The 27,201-nt window shown below is 40.9% G+C and overlaps 1 protein-coding gene across 34 annotated transcripts in view; it reads right to left on the reverse strand.

Moving 5' to 3' along the window:
- The window catches only part of CSGALNACT1 (chondroitin sulfate N-acetylgalactosaminyltransferase 1), a 360,001-nt gene that overhangs the window by 190,388 nt on the left and 142,412 nt on the right, over positions 1-27,201 (reverse strand). For 23 of the 34 annotated variants that reach the window (XR_012417113.1, XM_045397975.2, XM_074000393.1 and 20 more), the window contains one exon: positions 8,680-8,774. Coding sequence is in view for 6 of the 34 variants with exons in the window: in XM_074000402.1 (XP_073856503.1) it covers positions 8,680-8,774 (95 nt within the window). In the remaining 28 variants the exon portion in view is untranslated. Of the gene's footprint in view, positions 1-8,266; positions 8,473-8,679; positions 8,775-8,900; positions 9,744-27,201 lie in introns of those variants that run through there. The other 11 variants (XM_045397966.2, XM_065518966.1, XM_045397971.2 and 8 more) reach the window with 7 other exon arrangements.

Genomic DNA, 27,201 nt, shown 5'->3' on the forward strand with positions numbered 1-27,201 from the left:
GCCAGGATGGTCTCGATCTCCTGACCTCGTGATCCGCCCGCCTCGGCCTCCCAAAGTGCTGGGATTACAGAAGCCACCGCGCCCGGCCCAGTGATTTGTTATTTTGAGGAAGTCTGTAGATTTCTTTGCAGGGTACGAATAACATCAGGAAGGGTGGTTTTCATCTTAAATCAAATGAGCGGAAGACTCAGTACAGAGAAAAAGATCCTTGAGGTTCAAGGACACTGTGCAGCTCCTCTCAGTCTGCCCAGAAAATTCCTACACATGCTCCAAGAATTCTGCTCAAGCATCACTTTTTGGGACTGATTCCTACATTCCTTCCCTCCAGGCTGGATGACAGCCCACTTACTGCTCCATGAGCCCATCTGTCTCAAGACCCTTCTCAACCTTGTGCTGAAACTGTTAATTTCCTTCCCTGTCTCTCCCTCTAGGCTGCTTCATGAAGGAAGGAGAAGGACTGGAATGGTGACTTGGAGACAGAATATCAGAACTCAGCTGGGGACATCATGAATTAAAGGTGCTTGTGGAATATGCCGTGAAGATGGTTAGGAGTGTGCATCTCAGAGGAGTGGTTTGAGCTGAGGGTACAAATTTGAAATTCTCAGTTTGGATAAAAGTTCACCACTTAGACCAGAAGCAACTGCACAGGTGAAAGAGAATGTAAAGAACAGAAAAACATGGACTGCTAGAGAACATCAATACTTAAGGCATGGAAAAGGAGATTATGAAGAAACAGCCAGCGGTGTTTTCTACCAGAGCTTATTGTCACAACATAAAAATAAGGCAAGGGAAGTGAGAGCTGTAAGGACAGTGGTCAAAGTGTCAAATGTTGGAGAGAAATCAAGGAACACATAATATGTACAATCTGGCACTAAACACTAAAAATGCGACTTAAAATACGTGGTATCCAATTACAGTTAGATGAACAATAGCACTGAGACTCAAACACACAACAAGGACCTCAAGGAAGAAAAGTTAGGTGACCATTTACCAAAGAAAGAACTCAATTCTGCCTACATGCAATTAGCTACTCCACACCCGGGTAACGTCTTCATTCCAACTTTAGGTCCTGACTCAAGTTAGGACAGACATGAATTTTCCAAGACTATAGGTAAGAGTTTTATTTCACTTTGCTGCAAAATATATATGCATATTATATATAATGTATATACGATAGATATGCATATTATATAATGTATATAATGTATATATATGCATATTATATAATGTATATATGCAAAATATACACATATAATGTATATATACACATCATATATAAAATGTATATATAATATATACATATATTTTATATGTTACATATATTATATAATGTATATATACATATAATACATATATTGTGTAATGTATATATGTTCATATATACATTATATATTATATATACATATATAAAAGTCAAATTTTATGAATTATGTGATGGTATTTTCTTTCATTTTTTTTTGAGACAGTTTTGCTCCTGTCTCCCAGGCTGGAGTGCAATGGCGTGCTCTCCACTCACTGCAACCTCCACCTCCCAGGTTAAAGCGATTCTCCTGCCTCAGCCTCCCAAGTAGTTGGGATTACAGGCACCCGCCACCACACCTGGCTAATTTTTTTTATTTTTAGTAGAGACAGGGTTTCACCATGTCGGTCAGGCTGGTCTCGAACTCCTGACCTCAGGTGATCCACCCACCTCGGCCTCCCAAAGTGCAGGGATTATAGGCGTGAGCCACCACACCCAGACTTTAATTTTAATTTAATCTCTTTTCCTACTGTCAGGACCTTTACTACTTTTATATACCTACCCTCCAGGCTTGGCATAAGGTTGGCTAGTCACATGTGTTATAAAGTTAGAAAACACATTTGATGATACAAGTAGCCCCGTCTGCAAGTTTTTATCATATATGAGATTTTGGTTCTGCAGGCTCCCCACCAATTCTGTGGGGCATTCTTCCAATAGATTCCCTTCCTGCTTAAGTGAGCCTCATTGATTTCTGTTTCTTGCACCTAAGAATCCTAAATAAAAACCAACATGTTATTTTACTAATAAAATTTTTTAAATTAACTATCATTAATTTTATTAACCATCCCGTTTTAAATTTTATTAAGAAAAAAAGGCTAGACCCTCAAAGTAAAGGTTATCCCTTTAGAGTGAATATTAGCTCTTTGAAAACAACACGCTATTTTTCTCATTTCTCTGTGGATGACAGACTTTCACCAGAGACTGGATTCCAATCCAAGAATTAGTACCTGGTAACCACAAAGCACATTTAAAGTCCAACACGTAGTAACAAGTCTCAATATATGTTTGTGAGTTCAAAACACACAACTCTTTATTAAAACATTTAAGGGTAAACATTAATATTTTTAATTACCATTTATTTTAAGAACTTAAATATTATTTTGATTAAAAAATAAAGTATCAGCTTGGATCAGATATTTGCCTAGTGGAAGAAATGAATTTTGTTTTCTCTGGGGGACTTGACTATATGATCATATTCGTAATGTTAAAAAAAAAAAAAAAAAATCTGACCAGGCATGGTGGCTCACACCTGTAATCCTAGCACTTTGGGAGTCCAAGGCAGGACCCTGTTTTAAACAAAACTTTAAGTAACAATTGAACTGTTTCCAGAGGTTATAATTCTTTCCTTTGTGTATGCTCCATTCTAATTTTCACTCCTTCTCTTATTCCAGACTTCTCTACACAACTCCATCAGATTCTTACCTTCCTTTCTCATTTTCAGTTAATACATTCCTAGGCTGATGTGATTCAAGTTCCTTTTTTTTTTTTTTTTGAGACAGGGTCTCACTCTGTCACCCAGGCTATAGTGCAGTGGTGCGATCTCAGCTCACTACAGTCTCAACCTTTCTGGCTCAAGGGATCCCCCCACTCTAGCCTCCCAGGTAGCTGTGACTACAGGCATCTGCCACCGCACCCAGCTAATTTTTTAAAATACTTTTATAGAGACAGGGATCTCGTCATGTTGCCTCGGTTGGTCTTGGACTCCTGGGCTCAAACACTTTGCCTGCCTTGGCCTCCCAGAGTGTTGAGATTATAGGTGTGAGCCACCGCGTCCAGCCCCGTTTTCAGTTCTTCAGGAAAGATATCACATTGTGGGTCAGAAACTGAGTGAAAAGAGAGATACTTCCTAAGCATCAGCTGAACAGTCTGAAATTACGTTCTTTCAAACACCAGTGTGATAGTCACAGTTTCAGAGTCATGAGTTTCCACAAGAGTTAATGTGATGAGGGGGAAAACGAAAAAGCCTAAAGCAGTTGGCTTCTTATGAACAATCAAAGCAAACCCTGGAGTGTGTCACGCCCTCTGCTTGTGACAGAACAAACATTTCTGCCCTTAATCATAAAAGTAATTTTTAAGTATCATACAAGTATTTCTGAGGAGCAAAAAGATCCTATTATCTTTGCTGAAGAAAAACAAGTGAGACAGTGAGTAATTCTGAATCATATTTTAACTGCAAATATAGGCAACAACTTGCAAAAAAAAAAAAAAAAAGATAACAAGGTCTAAAATTAAGTTCCAAAGATCTTACCACTGTAAATACATTTTTTCATACATACCACATTTTGGAATTAAAAGTGATTTAAAAATCTAAGCAAAGGAAAAATAAAGTTCAAACCATGAAGTCTAAAAAATCAAATTCCTTTCAATTATTTTTACTTTTAAAGGATAATCATAAAAATAGGTACTTTGACTTTTTAATTGTAAAATTCATGTAACCAAATTTACCATCTTAACCATTTTTAAGTATACAGTCCAGTAGCATTAAATACAGTTTTCTAGTGCTAAATTCATTCACTGTTATGCAACCAAACTTCAAATCTTTTTCATCTTGCGTAACTGTAACTCTGTACCCATTAAACAAGTGCCCATTCTTGCCTCCCACAGCCCCTGACAGCTCTCATTCTATTTTCTGTCTCTATGAATGTGACCACTCTAAGGACAGCATATTAGTGGAATCACACAGTATTTGTCATATTCGTGACTGGCTAATTTCATAAAGCATCATGTCTCAAACTGCATCCATATTTTAGTATGTGTCAGAATTTCTCTCCTTTTTAAGGCTGAAAAATATTCCATTGTATGGATATATATATACTGCATTTCGTATATCCATTCATCTGTTAATGGATATTGGATTGGGGCTGCCTCTATCTACCTTCTTTCACTTTTTTGGGGGGAGGAGGTCTCGCTGTGTCCCCCAAGCTAGAGTGCAGTGATGTGATCATAACTCACTGCAGACTCAGCCTCCTGGGCTCAAGCAGTCCTCCCGCCTTCACTCTCCAAGTAGCTGGGACTACAGACATGAGCCACCATGCCTGGCTAATTTTATTTATTTATTTATTTTTGTAGAGATGGGGTCTTCTCACTATGTTCCCCAGGCTGGCCTTGAACTCCTGAGCTCAAGTGATCCTTCCACCTCGCCTCCCAAAGTGTTTGGATTACAGGTGTGAGCCACAGCACTCAGCCTTCACTTATTTTTAAACAATTAATTTAACTAAGCAGGCAAAGTGCTGGAGTCTGGTCCCTTGCCTCCAAGGCAGCAGAGAAAATACAAATGTTAAAAGGCAGTAAGGGAAAGTTTGGTACACCATCAAGCGTGCAGCAAACAATGATAATAACATTGCTAGCTTCTAAGGAGGGTTTTCAGACACCAGCAACTCCTTCAAACCTTTGTTTGTGAATATGAGTAGGTATATACATATGCTAGATGCTAAAAATGCAGAGACCAGGCCTACTCTGAGGGCCAGATGGCCGAAGGACAAACATCTAACCAGTAAATAATTATAAACAATAGGGAGAATAAGGCAATAAAGAGAGATGCTCAATGGCCCAGCCCCATCCCAGGCTGAGGCTCAGCAAAGGTTCCCTCCTTGCCTGCCTCCCAAGCTGAGCCTTGGGCAAAGAGCAAGAGTCTGGAGGGTCAAGAGGAAGGGGAAGGCACTGCAGATATGGGACAGCAGAATAAGGCATGGAGGAGAGAAGGTGAAGCTCAGGCTTGGAGGTAGAACCCAACTCAATGAAAAAGGAATCCCAATCGCAGAGCTCAAAACAGAATGGGAAAGACAAGCAACAAGACCTGATTAAGGATCAATCCACAAGAAGAAACGAAAACCTGCTGGAAGGCATGCATCACCGGATACCTACTCCTGTGCCAGTATGAACCTCCTGGAGTAGCCTCATCTGCAGAAAACCAATGGTGGCCTAGGCGTATAAATTAAAATCGAAGCAGTGAATGGTGACGGTGATTAAAAGCTCACAGACTTTATGGCATTCCTCATTCCATTCAGTGAAAATATTTTAAAAGTCTAAAACACATCCAAAAGAAGGCCACATTATAAAATCCAAACTGTTACTTTTCTCTGGCTTTTCAAATAGCACCAACTTGCCCAGTTAGTACATTATAGTTTTATATTATTATTTACTTATAACATCTGCTTCCTTCTGAAAAACGATTGCATCAGCTACTGTTTTAAGTTATTTGCCAGTCATGCTTCACAGACTAGCAGAACTGCAAAGGGCCTATAAGGTTATGCGTCTACAAACAGTTTTTAGCCGCCACATGCTCCAGGAGGAGCTGGATCACCAACATGGGAAAGGAAAGTTCTGTGCCCTGCTCAGGGGTGAGTTCAGGAGACCACTCTGCAAACAATAATGACAATGCAATGACACGTGCCCACAAGTAGAATGTGGGTCAGGCTAGAGGACTAAGTGGAGGCATCTTCAGATAGGAGACCTCCCTTTATTCACTTTCCCCTTCATTCACTTGCTCATTCATTCTTTTGTTTAGTGCCTCATAAGAGCCAGGCACTGTTCCTCAGGCTAAGAGTTGTCTATACAGGAACATTTCACCATAGGAATTACCACTGAGGTGAGGTTTGAAGCTCCCCGGTCAGCAATGAGAAGAAAGTATGCTAGGTAGAAAGACTGTGGAGACCAACACAGGTTCAAGGAGTGACAGCTGGAGAGGAGTGGGCAGGAAAAGGGTCAGAGGTGGAAGACAGGAACAGGTGGAGCCAAGAGCACAGGTCGGGGAGGCAGAGAAAGGAGAGCTAGCGTCAAGGGAGGAGGAGCACAGAGAGCCAGCAGCACATCTTTTCCTTGATAGGAGGAAAGGAATTAAGGATGTGGAAATGAAGTTGCATTTCATGGTAGGGAGAGGCAGGAAATATATCAGTGAGCAGTGACAAAATACGAGGTAGCCGTAAAAATGGTGACCTGAGGCCAGGTGTGGTGGCTCACACCTGTAATCCTGGCGCTTTGGGAGGCCGAGGAGAGGAAGGAAAGAAAGAAAGAAAGAGAGAGAAGCAAGGAAGGAAGGAGGGGAGGAGGGAAGGAAGAGAAAAAGAGAGAAAAGAGAAAAGAAAAGAAATAAAGAGAGAAAGAGTAGTCCAAAGGTGATTAAGGTCTACTTGGGCAAACGCTAAGTTATAGGATGTTTCTGCTCTAAAGTTAAAGCTACCTGAGTAGCGGGACAGGGAACACTTGGGGAGCAGATGGGCAGGGCTGTCCAGCATAGGCTGGATTGTGTGGTAGTCACAATGCTGTTCAATTCCAGTACAGAGACCAGGGGTGTTGCCAGGGAGCTGAGATGCCCTGGCCTGGGAAGCCCTTGTTTTCCCGGAACTGCTCCTGACTTTTATAGACTCAGGGCTTGAACCTCCTTCAGCAGCAGAACTTCACCAGACTTGAAAGAAATCAATGTGCACATTGAGAAGACAGCAAATGTGTTGTTTCCTTTTTCTTTGGGCAGAAAGACCCACCCCACACCAGGGCATGCTTGGCAATCACAGGATCCCAGCAAGGGGAGTTAATTATTCCATTCAAACATTTAGTAGCACTAGGCCATAAGTTTTGCAATAGGGATAGCCTTGTATGTTAAACATGTCCTTCACAGAGCTTGTTCCACCATGATTGCTTCTTGGTCAACTGCTGCTCACCATTTATTTATTTATTTATTTATTTATTTATTTATTTATTTATTTATTTTTGAGACAGAGTTTGCTGTTGCCTAGGCTGGAGTGCAGTGGTGTGATCTTGGCTCACTGCAACCTCCACCTCCCCGGTTCAAGCAATTTTTCTGCCTCAGCCTCCCTAGTAGCTGGAATTACAGCTATGCACCACCACGCCTGGCTAATTTTTGTATTTATACTAGAGATGGGGGTTTCACCATATTGCAGGCTGGTCTCGAACTCCTGACCTCGTGATCTGCCCGTTTTGGTCTCTCAAAGTGCTGGGATTATAGGAGTGAGCCACCGCACCCGGCCTCCTTCTCTATTTTGTAGTTTACTTTGACGGTTTTCTGGCATTATCTCAAAGTCTTACTAATTATGGTCTACATGGTGTTGTAATGACATCGTTCTCTTTTACATCATCCAAGTAATTCTCAAAAACATTAAACATCACAAGGCCCAAGATTAGGACAGTTCCATATGCCCTTCAAGTTGACCCTGAATTACTTAAGCCTCTTAACCACTTGACTTTCTACTTAGAAAAGGATTTGGGAGGACTTCTCCTTCAGTTATTTTTGTTTGTATTATTAACTTTCAGCCAAGGTTGTGTTTTATTTTTTCTATTGTTAGTAACTGAAATACAGTCCTTTATAAAACTCCACACACACCCTCATTTAAGTACAGGGCAGTTCACTAATGCAAAACCAAATCATTAACTACTTTGACTTCCATTATTTCGTCTTAATAGTGTGATAAAAGTTTAAAAAAAAAAAAAAAAAGCAAAACCATCAAGCAAACCTCTATAGACATTTGTTAAATGAAGAAGAAAGGTGAAGGGGGCTTTCTGAAGATACGTATATGTCGAGTGCAGCTTACCTATTTTCATTTTTATGCCTATTGAATTAGTTCTAGAAAAAAAAAAGACTCCTTTGCTGAAGCTAGGAAGCATATATACAGCTTCCTGTTTCATACCATCGCATGTCAACATTAATGATATTTTGCAGTACTTGTTTTATTTTGTATTTTTTAAGTTTAGTCTTGGCAGATGTAATAAAATATCTTATTGCATAGAAACTCAAAATTACTGGTTATAAGAACAGAACCAAAACAACATTCCAGAGATTTTCATTTGTCCCCAGACTAAAACCAAGCTGACAATCCATAAGGATACTATTCTCAAAGAGTTCTAGACAGTGTCCCTCTAAGACGTCGCAAGTCAGAAAGAAAGCTCATTCATCAATTTCCAAAACCATGGTATTTAAATAATTATATTGCAGCAAAGTCAAAATTAGAGTACCTGTTTGATGATAGGGTGACTATTTTAAAAAGCTCAATATTCTGTCCCAATTTCCAATGGGAGAACAAACATTCCTACGTAAGTGAACTTTTTCAAAAAGATGTAGCTCTTCCAGCTCTATGATTGGTTTAAGTCACTTGCCACTCAGAGAAGAGATAAATCCTTAAAAAGTTGGCAAAATTAGATGTAGATGTAGATGTTACAGCCTTTAAAAAGTGAATGAAAAGGATTCAATGGAGTCAAGTAATTGTATTATTTTGGAAAAAGTATCATTATCTTGAAGTAATAACTTGTTACTAAACAAACTATTGAAAGTAAAATGAAATTTCATACATTTCAAACATATCCAGAATATTGAACACAAAGCAGACCATGCAAAGGTTTGTTTCTTGAGTGAAAAAACATTCACTTACCTGGGTGTTTAAGAAGGGAAGGTTTGGAGGTAGCTACATCATTCCTCCTCTGGGTCCAAATTACCTTGGCATGTCTCCTTGAAATAGGAAGCCACCTAAAATAAAATAAAAACAGAAGGCAACCCTTGTAAATTTCCATATCTTAAATGTATGTGATATTACAAAATGGGAAAATTTTAAATCACTTAGTATATAAAATACAATTCATCTGAAACTATTACCCCAAAAAGCAGGATGGTATTTGTTCTCTGTTTCAATGAATAAAATGCAAACTATTTGTCAAAAAAAAAAAAAAAAAAAAAAAAGTCAAGGCTTTAAATAGCGATAACCATGTCTAAAGGCGTCTAACAATGAAACTGAACATTTTCACGTGAAAAACAGCAAATTTAAAAAGCCAACCTCGCAAGAAAGAAACGTGCCCAGCTGCCAGCGAGCCGCTTCCTAACTCGCGGCTCTGCTTCCAATGCTCTGACAGCGCTGAAGTCACGCTGGGGTTTCCAGGTTGGGGTCAGGAGGGAAAGTGCTGCCCCCCGTCTGCAAAGACTGTGTTCAGCGCCACCACTTAAAAAAAAAAAAAAAAATGGTTTCGTGAAATGAAATGTTAAAAAATAGAAAATCCTCCTCTTTTCCCCAGGGAAGAATCGAGTGCACACGCTGGGAAAGGGTGGGAGCAGGGAGGAACGCCCGCCTTCCCGAGGCACCGCAGGGTCTGCTGCGCAGCGCCGCTGGTGAGGACCGAGCGCATCTGTCCACGGCGCCCCGGCCGCGCCTGGAGCCTCCCGCTCCCCGGGTGACAGGCAGGCGCTTCCCAGAGAGCACGACACCAGAGGAAAGGGTGGGCGCGAGTCCCACCGGGTGCCCTGCTCCCTGGGGGGCATGAAACCCCGGACCAGCCCTGCCTCTGTCTGCAGATCGCAACTTGCAGTGCGTGACAACGGGCCCCAGCCGTCCCTACCTTTTAGAAATATCATTGGAGGAAATCGACGTGTCAACTAGATAAAAGCAGAATGGGAACGAGGTGCGAGCAAAATACTCTGGAATGAAGGGCAAGGGGAAAATACTCTGGAAAGGGACGAAGCCCTTCCGGTTAAATTCATGTCAATAACGTTTTCTTCAGTTAGTCAAGGCACAGTCCTCCTTCCTGAGTTGTCAGAATTTTTATCCCATCTGTCTTTATAATTCAAGTAAGAGCAAATACACATCTCTACATATATTTGCTATTATATATATACATACAAATACAAATATCTTCATATACACAAATATACATATATTTGCTATTAATGTGTGTATACACACACACACAGAATTGCTCCCATTTCACATGCAGGAATTAAAAAAAAAGAAAAAAAAAGAAAGAAAGAAAGATAAAAGAAAAGAAAAACAGGCCCAGAAAGCTCCAAAGGAAAATTGCTAAGTCTCAGGTCTACAGACAGCTGGTCCCCACTTTCTCCATGGGGATGGCCTCCAAACGCTTCCCCGAAGGTTTTCTCTGACTTATTGACAGGAACAAAGTCAGCAGAAGTGTGAAGTGTATCACTATAGAGGTTGAGAGTCTATTTCGTACCCACACACTCTCACCCCAGTTCACCACGGGTTTAGTGTTGGAGAGGGTTGTGCGACTGCCCGGGGCCAGCTCTTGGCCCCAACTCGGTGCCTCTACTGCGGTGCCTGCGCAGCTCTCACCACCCACTTCCGCCTCTGCCTGGCCAATCAATCTGTGTCTAAATCAAATTGCAGTTGGCAGCAAGGCGGCGATGCCTAAGTGGAATAATCACTTAGACCCGAATCTGAGTTGTTTTCCGTCGCCCACAACAAATAATGTTACTTCAGCGCCTGCAGGCCAAGAGTTGAAATGAGCTTATAATTTGGCTTCCAATCCATCTCACATTCTGATTCTCAACCACTTAAATTTTCTTTTCTGTGATTTAGCTTGCAGGGGGCAGCTCTGGAGGCTCAATCACTGGCATGGTCTTTATGGATATCCTTCATGAATACCCTTGGCTATCTAAGTAAAAAGTGGGGAAATCTACATAATCCAAAACCACACTTGTTTTAATAATGAAAACAAATAGACTGTCAGCTGGTACCTCCACATAATCATTAATAATCTAATTTGTACTTCTTAGTCCAGCAACTTGAAGAACTGTTCAGTTTTCTCATCTACACACAGTAATCCACATACATCCAGCCCTGGAGTGTGTGGTACTAGCTATACCAAACTGCAGGTTCAGAGCCACGGCATGGCTCAGCTCCTCCCTCTTTTTCCAGTGAAGGAACTTATTAAAAGTCTGCTCTTCAGCTCTGGAAAGAACATACCTCCTTAGCTGTTCCAAGCATCATGTTCCTCCAGAGGAGAGTCATCTCAAGCTAGTAACTGAAAAATAGAGACTAAAGGCAAACCCACTGCCAAGACCCCCCTCGGTAATCAGGGTGGAAAGGCAACACCATCATGGAAAATTCCAGGAGGTGGCCTGCAAGTATACTAACAGCTCAAGAGAAGTGGGTGTGTTCAAGCGGACAGATGCTCTATGGGAAGAAGGGAGAAGGAACATCAACAGTACATCTACAATGTGTCCATACACCATGCAAGCTATATTACACACAAGTTCATTCTAACCACAACAATGCTATGGATATGTGCATTAATATTCCCACTTTACAAATGCAGAAATGAGGCTCAAAGGTGTGAAGTAACCTGCTGGGCTCGTACATGGTGAAATCAGGATTTTTCTAACTTTCAAAACCAAACTCTAAAAAGCCTTTACTCTGTTGACTTTGCAACACTCCTTTACCTGAAAGACTTAGCCTTCATGTATGATTCTTTGAAAGTGAGTATGGGGCTTACAGAACACAGCTGCATGGAAGTGGTAGCTAGCTATGTGCACTGCCAGCAACCTAAGGCTGCCATGTTGGCCTCAGGAACACAACCCACCCCTGATCCCCTATCATTCCTTCATTAAGAAACCACAATGACAAAAACACACACTTTCTGAGTATCAAAGAAATAGACAATAAGTATGTGGCAAAAGCAAAAACTAAATCCGGCAAAGCAAATGCAGTTAGAGTAGATACAAAACCTTGCTTTGTCCAATTCAGAAAGTGACAACGACATCCCTCTGTCTTAATTCTTGTGTCAGCCTAGCCAACATGGTGAAACCCCTGTCATGAGTTCTTCCCCTGAAAGACTACTTTTCTGTTATTTTGTAATTTTGTAAAAATATAAAAATTAGCCGGGCATGGTGGCAGGCACCTGTAATCCCAGCTACTCGGGAGGCTGAGGCATGAGAATGACTGGAATCCACGAGGTGGAGGCTGCAGTGAGCTGAGATCGTGCCAATGCACTCCAGCCTGGGGGAAAGAGTGAGACTCTGTCTCCAATAAATAAATAAATAAATTCTTGTGTCCAGGTCTCAGTCCCTTCCCCTGTCCTCCGATGCCCAGTATGTTCTCCATAGCTTGGCACAGAGAGTAAGGATTCTGAATGAGCATTATGGAAGAGCTCATGTGTCATCACAAGTGTCAGTTACAGTAAGAAGCGAGTAAGAGGAGGCACAATGTGCATGAGAGTGGCTGAGAAACCATCCATGGAAAAATTCTAGACTTGGTTCTGGAAGTTTTTCTTTTTACTTATTTATTTATTTATTTAGTTTATTATTATTATACTTTAAGTTCTAGGGTACATGTGCATAATGTGCAGGTTTGTTACATATGTATACTTGTGCCATGTTGGTGTGCTGCACCCATCAACTCGTCAGCACCCATCAACTCGTCATTTACATCAGGTATAACTCCCAATGCAATCCCTCCCCCCTTCCCCCTCCCCCCTCCCCGTGATAGGCCCCGGTGTGTGATGTTCCCCTTCCCGAGTCCAAGTGATCTCATTGTTCAGTTCCCACCTATGAGTGAGAACATGCGGTGTTTGGTTTTCTGTTCTTGTGATAGTTTGCTAAGAATGATGATTTCCAACTGCATCCATGTCCCTACAAAGGACACAAACTCATCCTTTATTATGGCTGCATAGTATTCCATGGTGTATATGTGCCACATTTTCTTAATCCAGTCTGTCACTGATGGACATTTGGGTTGATTCCAAGTCTTTGCTATTGTGAATAGTGCCGATTCTGGAAGTTTTTCAGTTGGGATTCTAAAGACAGGGAAGTCTACCCTGCCCCACCCACAAAGAACGGCGTTTGGCAGACATTAATTAGCAGTCCCTTATAAATAACTCTGCTTTTAATCATATTAAAAGAAGTCTACCAAAAATCATCCACTGAAAAGAGCAATTAAAAATGGTGAAAAGGAGTACATTGAGATCAATAATATTTTAACCATCTAGGAACTCATCCTATTTAATGTACAACTAATAAGTGAAAGTTCTCAGCATTGTAATGTCCAAAGGGCTTCAAAAACACAATGGATCCAACAGTGTGAAAACATCCATCCAGCTGCCTTAAGTTCCAAGGCTTACTCACCTGCATCTATTTAAAACCTTAAATCTTTAGACCATCTAAACCATGTCTGTGTCAGACACACTGATTCTCAAAATGTAAAAATTAAAAAGGGAAGACTAAAAACCCTCTTCACTATCAGCATGCCTAAAATAACAAATGAAAAACACCACGAGATGAGATATGTGTCTGCCAACTAAAGGCTCCCAGTGAGATCTTCTTTGTGCATATGTGGCTAATTTTATACATACACAAAATTTATATGTATTTAAATCTTAATGGTTACTCTTTCATTTCTTTAAATCAACAAAGTCCCTTATGTTATGGCACTGGAGGACAGAACAGGGATAGGGTCAGGAACTGTACAGTCAACTTCTAAAATTATCATGTTTCTCAAAAATATGTCTCAGAAAAGAAAGGCCTCTTGGATGTCACACATTATAAATTGTGTGTTACTATACAATATCCTTAACCACATTCCTTCTACATTAAGTAATTTTACTGCAAATAGTATGTTTTAGAATACAACTGGTTTTAAAGGTTGTGAGTTCTTCCCCTAAAAGATTACTTTTCTGTTACTTTGTCATATCAAAAACAGGATCTTGGTGTCCTGGTCTTAAGACTACAGGATGCAGACTCAACGGAAAGGTATCTATTTTAAATTCCTTTTTCATTTTAATCCTTTCACTCAAGTGGGTCACCCTGATTTTCTTCAATTTCTTACCTCCATAAATAGAGATAATCCCAGATAACAAATTTATGCTACTAAATTACTTGAAGTCTCTTTAAAAAGGTGCGAGTCCATTATTGCCTTAAAGGATACCAAATAATATTTTCCTTCTACTTTAAAGATTTACCAAGTACCTCCAAAGCTCAACAGTGGGGACCCTGCATGCTCTGGAGTTGAACTGTTTTCACATTGTCAACATGGGAATCACTAACATAATGGAGAACGAAGTGACTCCCATCACAGGCTAACTGGAGATATAAGTGATAAGCTATTATAGCATAAAAAAGCACTGACCAATTTAGGCTGGAGAGGATGCGCATTGTAACTAGTCTCTTGAAAAGAAAGTAAATTGCTTCTGTTCGTCATTGGCTGTAACACAATCTTTCTCCGCAATCAGTGAAGATACAGACAGTTGATGGACCTCCATAAAAGAGCTATTTTCCAGCAAACAGTCTGCAGTGCCATAGTTACACTCCACATGTAATTGTTCATTTTATTAGACACCCTCTTCCAGTAAATCCTTCTGGGCCGGCCCTGCCCTTATTAGACACTACAGATGCTCAGCTGGTGCTAGATGCCATCACAGAGTCTAATGAGGCCTGAACAGTGTTTCAGGGAGATCAGATGCACTGAATCCTGTCCAGAACACAAAATTTGGCTTTTCATCCTAAATGAGTTACTGTGAGATCTTAGGCAAGTTCTTAACTCCTATGCGTCTCTACTTCCCGATCTGTAAAATGAAGAGGTTGGACTAAATCTGTGATTCTCACCGAGGGAGGATGATCTTTATCTGTTGTCTTCCCACCCCTAGCCAAGAATCCCTGTGTGTAAGAAGAGATGTTACAGATGGTAACAAGCTACACCGATAAATGATGAAAATGCAGACAGCAATGAGACTTAGATGTTAAGACTAGGGAAGAGAAGCTTAAAAAGGGAACTGCTATAACGCTTCAAGTTGTAGACTTCCAGAGTATAAAGACTTCAGCAGACTAACTGATAAAGAGTAGTCAGACAATCAAATAGAACAACCATGGTTAATTCATTAGCCAAATGTCACCTCTCATTGTGGCCTTTCCGTCACATAGCTGGCTGAGTTAGGCAGGCACAACCCTTCATTCAGAAAAGTTAACTCACTCCCAAAGATGATACGATGATCAAGAATAGCTCATCTAGGATGCATGGTCCCAGGCAACAGGGACACCTGTACAGGGCAGCCCAAAAATAAAAAAAAATTATACATTCCCACACCTTATACACCAACACACCTACTCCAACACAACAATGGAAGCCGTAGTATGGGGAGGGCAGAGGTGTGTGGTTCAGAAATGCCAAGTTCGGTCCCCGTTCTGCCATGAAATAATTGTGTGACCTTGAGCAAGTCACCTGCAAAATCAAAGTATGGAGCAGATCTCCAAAGTTACCTTCCAGTAGAGAAACTGCACTTGCTTTTTATTATTCTAACAAACATCTATGTACTGCTACAGTCTCCACAGCATCTTTAAGGTCACTCCATGTATCTCCATTACTGGTTCAATTTTTAAATGACCACACTCCCAGCCTGTTTGGGCAAAGACAACACTTAGGACAACTGCCCAGAACACAAGTTTGAGATGCAGAATGAGTAAAGTTTGTTTTCTCTGGCTTCTTTACAACTCCCCTGGCTGAATTCTACCCTGTACTCTGCCAAGTCTCCGTATTTCTGGCACTGAGGCTTGATCTATAGTATTCATAGGGCTGGTGACACTGTGATAGATGAAGAAATTAAATCTTTCGCCAAACTCGAACAGGCATTTCGAATGGTAATTTTTATCTTCTTCCTTCCCAGATGCAGGAATGTCAACAGTTGAGAGATGCTATGATGAAGGTAGAAAGTCACTGCAAAAATGGACTTGCCTCCCAAATGGTCTCTCATTATCTTGCAAATGTATTACTTTTGCTGTATCAATTTCTGAGTTTATTTCGTGTTACGCTCCAACTGCAAGGGAATTGAGAACATACTGTCCACATTTTCCAAAAAAAGACTCTAACATTAACAGAATAAATCTTTCGCCTTGAAAATGAAAACTCTGTGTAAATATTTATATAATTAAATTTATTCAATCAATCCATTGGGTTAGGCCAATGGAAGGATGCTTTTTTTTAATATTGAGATTGAATGATGCTTTTTTTAATATTGAGATTGACAGAGGCACAAAAACAATTCTAATCTCAAGATTCAAATAAATAAATAGTAATATTGCTTGTAGATGTCATTTAAAAAGATTTATGCATACAGAATATAAAGGGATATTGCCCTCAAGGATCCTATAATTGCTGTATATTATTTGCTATGCATACTAGATAATGAAGTTTAAAAATATAAATGGGAAACACAGATGTTTCCTCAATAAATATTTTTAAATCATTTCAATGTGTTTTCATTCCACAGCACAGCCAGGTAAGCAAGACAGGGGTCAACAGTTAACAAAGAAAACATTATTGGAATACTCAGCAATATAAAGGAATGATCTATTGGTACGCATATCAGCATGGATCATAATTATGCCAAGGAAAGAAACCCAACAAATGGAATACATACTGTATGATTCCATTTATATACAAGTCTAGCAGATCGGTGTTCACCTGGGGATGGGGGTTGGAGGATGAGAGGGGCAAGAAAGGACCCAGAGAAGCAGGAGGGTCAGATTACCAAGAGGCACATGAAACCTTTTCTGGGGATGTATATATTTTCGATTTTGGTAATAGTTTCATATGCGTATACATATGTCAAAACAAATCAAAGTGCCTGATTTAAATATGTGAGTTTATTGAGTATCAATTATATCTTAATAAAGCTATACAATGGGGAAAATATCTAAATGATATGGAAAAGACATGCTGGGAGGGGAAGAGCATGGTCCTTTTAAGTGATTCGGAAGAGGCCAGGCTCAGTGGCTCACGCCTGTAATCCCAAAAGTTTGGGAGGCCGAGGTGGGTGGATCACGAGGTCAAGAGTTCAAGATCAATCTGGCTAAGATGGTGAAACCCCTTCTCTACTAAAAATACAAAAGTTAGCCGGGCATGGCTGCGGGTGCCTGTAACCGTAGCTAAAACGCCGCCTCTACTAAAAATATAAAAATTAGCCGGGTGTGGTTGCAGATGCCTGTAACCCCAGCTACTCAGGAGGCTGAGGCAGGAGAATTGCTTGAATCTGGGAGGCGGAGATTCCTGTGAGCCAAAATTGTGCCACTGAAGTCCAGTCTGGGAGACAGAGTACGACTCTGTCTCAAAAAAAAAAAAAAAAAAACATACGGAAGAGGGGACGGGGAGTGCTGGGTAGAGGTGAAGGTGTGGTTCTTGGCTAAGGCTCCAACCCCCATAGATCTCGGTGAGGACAGGCATTTCCTGCCCAAATGCTGCATTTCCCAAGACCACCCTGGCCTGCCACAGTCCATCCTGTGCCTATAAAACTCCCAACACCCTAGCAAGGCAGAGACAGAGGCAGGTGGATATTGAGAGGAGCAAATCAGCTGAGAAAATTACAGGCGATGGACATCTAGAGGAACTTACTGACAGGCGCCAGCAGGCCACCAACCAGCAGAAGCAGAATGATGCAGAGTTTGGCTGGGGCAGTCCGAGGAGCCCAGGTCACTGAGTGGCCCAGCTCCCAAAGCAAGCCCTCCCACTCTATCCTCTTCTGACTTCCCCTGAGCTACTTCCACTCAACAACACCTTGCACTCATTCTCCAAGCCCACATGTGATCGGATTCTTCCAGCAAGAAACCAGGATAGGGAAAGCTTTCTGTCCTTGAGACAAGGTGGAGGATCTAACGGAGCTGGTTAACACAAGCCGCCTACAGATGGCAAAACTAAAAGAGCACATGGTAGCACATGCCCACGGGGGCCTCAGGAGCCGTCAACATCCACCCCGAGAAGTGGGGCCGGAGCCCCACAGCCTGCCCATCTGTATGCCCCTCTAGAGGTTTGAGCAGTGGGGCACTGAAGCAGCAAGCCACTCCCCGTCGCACACCCTGCAAAGGGGACAAGAGAACTTTTCCCATTTCATAAAAACAAGACATAGTTAAAACTGCGAGTAATAAATATACCTGTTGCATGAAAAGCTACAGAAAATATAAGCTATACTAGACACAGGAGACTACCGGAGGCAGATTTCACGTTCAGGGCAGTCTAGGAGATTTCACAACACTGGAACAGTCATTCTGAGCACTGAAAGACTGTGCCTAGTTAACGTTCATCAACTCCAAAATATACAGTTCTCATTTCCTGAAGTTTTTAAGGTAGCTGGGATTAGAGGTGTGCACCACCACACCCGGTATAAGGTTTGACAGAAATAGTTACAACTACCTTCATAGTAGTAAAAAAAAAAAAATAGCTAGCTAGCATCTATTGAGCACTTGCTGTAAACCACACCCCAATCTAATGGATTGTCCTATTTGATTCTCACCTAAGAACCTAAGAGATGTGTATAATCATGACTCTCCATGTTACAGCTAAGGATACCTGCATTCAGGAACATTAAAGAACTTGCTTAGTGTCCCCCACCACCCCAGTGGTGGAGTTATGATAGAAACCCAGGTGGTCTGAATGCAGAGTCGAGTTCCTGAAATCAAACTGCTGACCCTCTGCTTCATAAACAAGATCCTGTATGCTGACTCATACCTCTGATGGCTGACAGAGACTCTTTCTTCATCGCATAGCTACATTTCTAAGTCTGAACGCTAATCTTTTGCATGGTAGTAGCACAAACGGTCAGTGGTAAAGTGATGGCGGAAGGCAAGGGGAATTATAGCAGGAAAAAATATGGCCGGAAATCAACAGAATTGGTTTTGGTCATGTCCTCACTGATGACTGTCAATGTGAGCAAGCCATGTCTCCTGCTTGGATCTGCTGCCTTTATGGTAAAAATTAAGGATTCGAACTAATTGATTAATTCTAAGACTCCTTCCAGCTTTGTGATTCTGCTGGTCCTCTTTTGAGGAATACTTCCGGCATTTTACAACTTGGATTAAAAATTCTCCATGGGACCAGCACAGTAGTTCATGCCTGTAATCCCAGCACTTTAGGAGGCTAAAGCAGGTGGATCACTTGAGGCCAGGAGCTCGAGACTTGCCTAGGGAACATGGCAAAACCCTGTCTGTACTTAAAGTACAAAAGTTAGCAGAGTGTGTTGTCGCATGCTTGTAATTCTAGCTACTCAGGTGCCTGAGGCAAGAGAATCGCTTGAGCCTGGGAGGCAGAGGTTGCAGTGAACCAAGATCAAGATCGCACCACTGCACTCCAGCCTGGATGACAGAGTGAGTCCCTGTGTCACAAAAAAAAAAAAAAAAAAAAAAAAGTTGAAAAAAAATTCTCAATGAACATAATACATTTCAAATACACAGCTGTCTTCATCCCCTGAAACACCCAGGCACCTCCCCATCCCCGCCATATCTTTCAAGATTATTCATTATTTCCTCAAGATCATCTGTTCACAAGGAACACCCATAAAGGCCCCCCAAAAATGAGGAGGGTCCCACAACCAGTGACTTCCCTGTTCTGCTAAGGCACTCTAACCATCTTTTTCACTGGATAAGCATGCAAGAGTTAATTTGGGCTTTCAAGGGGTGAAAAGGAGGCAGCCCCCACCCAGAAGCTCATTCCATTTTCCTTGTGTAGCTTCTGACATCTGCGATGATCAAAAGTCCTAGTACGTGGTGAACTAAAGTTGCGAGATTCCATTTATTTCTACTTCCTAATGGTTCTTTAAAGTGGCTATTCTCTCTTTGCACTAAAAACACATCATTTTCTCTTTTTAAACGGATAGATTTTGTGACCCTTTGGGGAGACATAAAAGCGGGAGAGCAACTAAATAAGGCAGTGGTAAACCATTTCAGCATCTATAAAACCTTCTCCTTTATCACAAAAGAAAAAGAGGAAAAGCAGCTGGAAAAAAAAAGCGCAGCTGACGGGGAACTTGATATCTTTAAGAGCAACTTCTCTCATGAATTTTCATCTCCATATTTTGGGGTTTTCACTGAATTGAAAATTCTTTCCGGAAAAACACTTCTTATGTGTGATAACTACTTTCACAATGCATTGGTGAGACAAAACTCTATAAAATTTCAAGGCGTATCATGTCTATTTTTCTATAATTCTACCTATATGTCAGCTCTTTATTTTTATTTTATATTTTACATACTCTCACCTATTTTCATAAACATCCTGTTCTAGCTCAGAACATATAATTTGTTTTTATTTAATACTTTGTTTTTATTGAGTCATTTAGCAATGATTCTGTAATAAATCAAACATTAAAATATAGATCATCCCTTTCCTACATCAAACCAGATTTACAAAATTCACTTCTAACCTTTATCTTTGCACAGACCGGTTTTCTGTGGTTGTGTTCACCATGCACACACTATTTTCTAACTTTTTGCTTGATGTCTCCATATATCTACTGAGTCCATATACCTGTCATTTTGAATGATGCAATATTCCATTGTTTTGCTAAAGCACTTCAATTAGCCATCTTTCAGTTGGTTGTTTCTACACATTATTATAACCCAGTCAACCATTTTTGAACAAATAAATTTTGTTTGTTCCTACTGGAGGTCTTTCCTTAGGCTATAATCTGAAAAGTGGGGTTAATATATTTAACACCATAATCAGCCGCTGTGACTTTTATTATAAATCACTTTTATTATTGTAAGTGGCTCTCCAAAAGAGGTATTAGCAATTTGCAATGTCACCAGCAAAATTATGACCCTAGCTTTTTCTTCATAGTCTCTTTCACGCTGAGATTTCTGGGTTGTATTTATTTTAGGGTGATTTTATTTGGGGAGAACACTTGTATACCAGCGTCCATCCGGTGTTTGAGGACTCCTGAGTTAGGGGAATCCCAGACGTCAACTAACACATTAATTATTCCTGAGAGGTGGTATTTAGAAAAAAAGAGCTTCTATGATCAAGTGACTCTGGAAAATGCTGTGTTAAAGTTAACAAGTTTCATTGCTGTGGAAGATCCCAAAGACTTTGCTCTACTAAAAGAATGATGTAGAATCTTTTAGTTCTTTGAAATCTGTCACATTTGTGTAATACTCTTACTGCCCCCCTTTAAAAATGTGTATTGATCACCTATTATATGCCAAGTGCTTTATATGCCTCATAACTCATTCAATACTCCTGACTGCCTGATAAAGTCATTATTACACATCTTACCTTTACCAAAAAATGGAAAGCTGAGACTCAAAAGGCTAAATAATGTATGCGAAATTCCAAGGCTAATATGTAATGTCAGGATTCAAACTCATTGTCTACTTTTTGTAGATTCGCCATTATACCATCCTGCCTCATAACACAATGTTTAAACATATTGTCAGTTAGCCAGTTTCCGTTCTTCTTTCTGGTGGGATGGGGATGTTCAGTTTTCCTATTTACTGAGTTATCAATACACAGGTGAGTAAAGTACGACCATCTTTAAAGATACAGCTCCATGAGTTTTTACATATTATACCCTTCTATAACCATCACATAGATCAAGACACAAGAATTTTTTTAATCAGCTTAGGATCTTCTCTTTTTCAACAGAGATTGGTTTTATGCTTCCCATTCTATATAGAGCCAGTACTGAAGTTATTCAAATAGGTGTTTAATAAACTCTGATCACAGAAGGTTGAAACTAGAAGTGACATCATAGTTTATGTGTTCCAAACTCTTCCATTTACAGACGTGGACACTGAAGGCAAGAAGGAAAGTGACTAAAGACACAACAATTCAGAGCATTTCTTCTACATGGTGCTGCCCTTGCTGGCCACTGGCTGGTTACTTCTACACATTGTACTGCAGACACAGTGAGGACTAACAAAGAAGACAGAATGTGTAACAGAGAAAGGAGGCCTGCTAAAGAGTTTTTCACTGATGTTTTTATTTTAAACAAGTGTTGAAGTAAACAAAAGGTAATATTGGTGAAGAAATGCTCAAACTGACTTTAATGTAAAACACTATTTTTGAACATAAAAATATCAACACACTTTGGGAGGTCGAGTGGACGCATGAGGTCAGGAGTTTAAGACCAGCCTGGTCAACATGGTGAAACCCCATCCCTCCTAAAAATACAAAAATTAGCCAGGCATGGTGGCGTGGGGCTGTAATCCCAGCTACTCGGAGGTTGAGGCAGGAGAATCACTTGAACCTGGGAGGCAGAGGTTGCAGTGAGCCCAGATTGCGCCACTGTACTCCAGCCTGGGCGACAGAGTGAGGCTCCATCTCCATCAATACATAACACTTGCCAACCAAATGAATTTGCCCTTCAGAGTGGTGTCCTTGGGAGGACACATTCCAAGAATGCCCTATTGCTCATGACTTCTTTTGAACCCTCTCTTTGAGATTAACTTCAGAGCTACTTTGAGTCAAACCAACCATTTTCATTTTTAAAAACTACAAAATTAGCACAAATACCGGATGTGTGTCTTCCAAATCATAAGAAAAAAAAATCCATATAACTAAAGCAATTGAGAATTTCAAGAAACATTTGAAGTAGAAAAATTGAAAACAGATTAGACCTGTGAAATGTGATGAACACGAATAGGTTACACATCCCTAACAAAGACAGAGATTCTCAACATCCAATTATATGCTGTTTACAAGACAGACCCAAAGTCAACTGACTCAGAAAGCAAAAACAAGAAGAGCAAAATGGATCCAAAAAGCGTAAATGAGAAGAAAAGATGAATGACAACATTTATATCAAACAATCCAGAATATGAATCAAAAGACCATTTAACAGGACAAAGAACATGTGAAAAACGTCAACCTCATTCATAAAAATTTCATTTTTATGAAGAAGTTTTAACTTCTCAAACAGGTATTTTAATTATAATACTTTTAACATAGATGGCACAGCCAAATAGGCATATCCATATCATCAACTCTGAAGAAGACAATAGGAAAATGACCAAGACACTGTGGATATACATGATTGAATGAAATACACCCATTAAAAAAAGTTTCAAAATGCATTTAATGACGTGGCAATGTTATCATACAATACTAGGCAAAAGAGGAAAGGCACAAGATATATATATAGTAGGATCTCAATGTATCTTAAATATTCATATGATATTTTTAAAACTAGAAAAAGAAATACTCTGGTTAAATTAGGGAAGATCTTTAGTTATTTCTTTATGCTATTTGTTCCTATTTTTAAAAAAAGAGAAAGCCTCAAGTCCAAGATAAAAGAAAACATGGCATTAGAAGACGCAGCTTCCTCAAATTCAGGCATCCAGACATTCAGACTCAGACAAATACCATCGCCAGGCACTGATGAGGGGTCATAGAAAAAAAATTGCAGAATCCTGACCCTCCTGTCACCTTCAGGCTCCAAAACTCCATGATTTTTGTTTTCATTCAAGGACTGGCTAATATTTGATATAGTTTGGACATTTGTGCCCCCAAATTTCATGATGAAATGTAATCTCCAATGTTGGAGGTGGGGCCTCCTGGAAGGTGACTGGATCATGGGGGCAGATTTCTTATGAATGATTTAGGACCAACTCCATGGTTCTGTCCTTGCAAGATCTGGTTGTTTAAAAGTGTGTGGTACCTCCCCCGTCTCTCTCTCTCTCGTTTCTGCTCTCACCATGTGATGTATCTGCTCCTGCCTCAACTGGCACCGAAAGTAAAAGCTCCCTGAGGCCTCCCAAGTGCTAAGAAGAGGCCAGTGTCACCCACGTACAATCAGCAGAACTGTGAGCCAATTAAGCCAGTGGTCCCCAAACTTTTTGGCACCAGGGACTGGTTTTGTGGAAGACAATTTTTCCACGGGGATGGGGCAGGTTTGGGGGAGATGATTTGGGGATGATTCAAACTCATTACACTTATTATGCACTTTATTTCTATTATTATTACATTGTACTATATAAGAAAATAATTATACAACTCACCGTAAGGTTGAATCAGTGGGAGCCCTGAACTTTTTTTCCTGTAACTAGACAGTCCCATCTGGGGTTGATGAGAGACACTGACATATCATCAGGCATTACATTCTCATAAGGAGCTCACAACCTAGATCCTTGACGTGTACAGTTCACAATAGGGTTCACACTCCTATGAGAATCTAATGTCACTACTGATCTGACAGGAGGCGGAACTTAAGCATGATGCAAGAGATGGGGAGTGGCCGTAAATACAAATGAAGTTTCGCTCACTCGCCTGCCATTCTCCTCCTATAGGGCCGGGTTCCTAGCAGGCCATGGATGAGTATGGGTCTGTGGCCCAGTGGTTGAGGACTCCTGAATTAAACCTCTTGTGTTTAAAAAGAAATACCTAGTCTCAGGTATTCCTTAATAGCAACGCAAGAACACCCTAACACAATGTTTAACCAGAGTGTAGACTGTGTTCATTTTGTCTTTACTCTATGCTCTCCACACATAAGCAGAGTAAATTAATAAACACAAAAATACAGTTCAATTGCCCATTTTGTTCGAAAATCTGTCCTACAGAGATATAGATTTGCCAATGTTAGAAAAAAGAATGTGCCAAGTGCTCTAGGATAATTCTGAACAAGAAGTTCCAAAAATATTTTAAGCGAAGGCAGACTCATGGGAGTAGCTTCCCAAAGTATCTTCATTGAATTACTTTGCATTCATTTTGATTTATATATTTTGACATGTTAGGATATCTTAAAATAAAAATGTGCTGATTTATGTTAACATGTCATTTATTTAATACCCTGAAGGAAGAATAGATAGGCTTTTAAAAGAGGAACTTAATAAAAGTCATTATATTCCTATATGCTTTTTTATTTTTTAAAGACAGATTCTCTCTCCGTCGCGCAGGCTAGAGAGCAGTGGTGTGATCATAGTTCACAGCAGCCTCAAACTCCTGGGCTCAAGCAATCCTCCCACTTCAGCCCTCAAACAGGTAGGATTACAGGCCCTTGCCACCACTTCCAGCTGATTTTTTTTTTTTTAGAGATGGGGTCTCACTACATTGCCCAGGCTGGCCTCAAATGATCCTTCTGCCTCAGCCCCACAAAGCACTGTGAATACAGGCAATATTAGTGCAACCAGCTATGTCTGTGTGCTTAAAATGAGATTTGTACTCATTATTGCGAAGAAATAATCATATTCCAGGTTGCTCAGGAAGATATGTCTCTGCAAAATACATATCCTAAAAATTATGACACAGAGGACTACGTACTGTGACTGCAGGGTTGGCATGCATAGACCTAAGAAAACCTTAGTAATTGGTGGGGCGCAGTGGCTCATACCTGTAATCCCACAACTTTGGGAGGCTGAGGCGGGTGAATCACTTGAAGTCAGGAGTTCGAGACCAGCCTAGCCAACATGGTGAAGCCACAATTCTACCAAAAATATAAAAATTAGCCAGGCTCAGTGGTGGTCACCTATAATCTCAGCTACTCAGAAGACTGAGGCAGGAGAATCGCTTTAACCTGTGAGGGGAGGTTGTAGTGAGCCAAGATGATGCCACTGCACTCTAGCCTAGGTGACAGAGCAAGACTCCATCTCAAAAAAAAAAAAGAAAGAAAAGAAAAGAAAACCCTAGCAGTCATGGCACCCAGCTTCTCATTGTCCTAGAAACCACAGTTCAGAGGGGGGACATGATTCTCCCAAGCCCTAGGCTAGCACGTTTTCCAGGCACAGCTGCATCTCTAAGTGCCTTCTAAATTTCTCCTTCTTGCTGGATTTACATAATGTAATTATCACCATCGTTCATTTTCTTCCACACTGAATTCTTTACTGCCAAAAGAGAAAATTTTAATGGGATGGACGGCAGGTGACCGAACAGACAAATCTCTCATGCCCCATTCCTCCAGCATAAACGTACTGTGTACCTCAGAACTGTCAGGCTCTGTGATGGGGCTACAAACCCTGCCCTCCTAGAGAACTCACAGATTATTTCCCCTGCCATAAATCAGAAGACTCTGGGCTACGGGAAGACGAGAGTAGGGTGCTACAGAGGAGCAAAGGGAAAGAGCATCTGATCAGATTAGACTACTTAGACTCAAATCTGAGTCAGGAAAGGCAAGTAGGAGTGCAGGTGAGATAAGAAATGGGAGATAGGAAAAGAGCATTCTAGACGGGGCCAGAGGGGGACGGCCTTGGAAAGAAGGACAGACATGAGAAAGCACGGCAGAGTTTGGGACCTGCGAGGAGCTCAACATGGCTGGAATTTCAGATGCCTATGCGAATATGGAAGGGAGTGAGTCTATAGAGAAGGCTGGGAACCTCTGCTAAGGGATGGAGTTATGTCCTAAGCACAATGCAGTCACAAGGACCTTATCTGTGACATAGTTTTAAACGCTCATCCTGAATCCATGACGTGGCTAGGCTGGAGAGGTGAAGCCTGGAGGTGTGGAAACAAGCAGAAGGTTCCAGCAGTTACCCAACTGAGAAGGACTGGCGCCAGACTAGAAGCACGTTCAGGAGACATTCTAGGCATGGATTCAGGGCTCAGTGACTGTTCTCACACAGGGTGAGGAAGAGGGAGGAGTGTTCCCAAAATTTCACTTTCTTCTTTTTCAAAATACATTTCTGAACCATTGAACACATTCGTGTCACAGTAACAAAATGGCCCTGTCCTCAGATTTTGAATTCTAAATACTAAATAAATATTGATAACAAGGGAGGCAGAGGCCAATGAGGTTACTTGAGAGATGAGAGAGTAACATCAGACTTGTTGACAAGAGGCAGTATAAGGTAGTGATTATAGTGCCAGAAGAACTCGGGCTCAAATCCCAGCCGGGTCACTTGAGACCTTGGACAAATAATCCTTTTGAATTCTAGTTCTTTAATTTCTATAAGGAGGAGAATAATGGGACCTACCTGAAGAGGTTAACCAGGAAGCTTCTATAAGAAAGTAGGCTGGGTGCAGTGGCTCACGCCTATAATCCCAACCCTTTGGCAGGCCAAGGCAGACGGATCACTTGAGGTCAGGAGTTTGAGACCAGCCTGGCCAATGTGGGGAAACCCCGTCTCTACTAAAAATACAAAAATTAGCCAGGAGTTGTGGTATGTGCCTGTAATCCCAGCTACTCAGGAGGCTGAGGCAGGAGAATTGCTTGAACCCGAGAGGCAGAGGTTGCAGTGAGCCAAGATTGCACCACTGTGCTCCAGCCTGGGCAACAGAGCAAGACTCTGTCTCAAAAATTAAAAATAAACAAAAAGGCACAAAATACAGAGTCTGGCCCATAACTCATTAAACCACTGTTACCATTCAGTAGAAGATTTCCAAGGTTTGGAAAAGAATAAATCCTTTTTTTTTGAGAAAGGGTCTTGCTCTGTTGCTCAGGCTGGCTGGAGTGCCGTGGCGTGATCATAGCTCACTGCAGCTGCGACC

The sequence above is a fragment of the Macaca fascicularis genome, chromosome 8 (assembly GCF_037993035.2).
Source record: "Macaca fascicularis isolate 582-1 chromosome 8, T2T-MFA8v1.1".
In the NCBI taxonomy this organism is placed as follows: domain Eukaryota; kingdom Metazoa; phylum Chordata; class Mammalia; order Primates; family Cercopithecidae; genus Macaca; species Macaca fascicularis.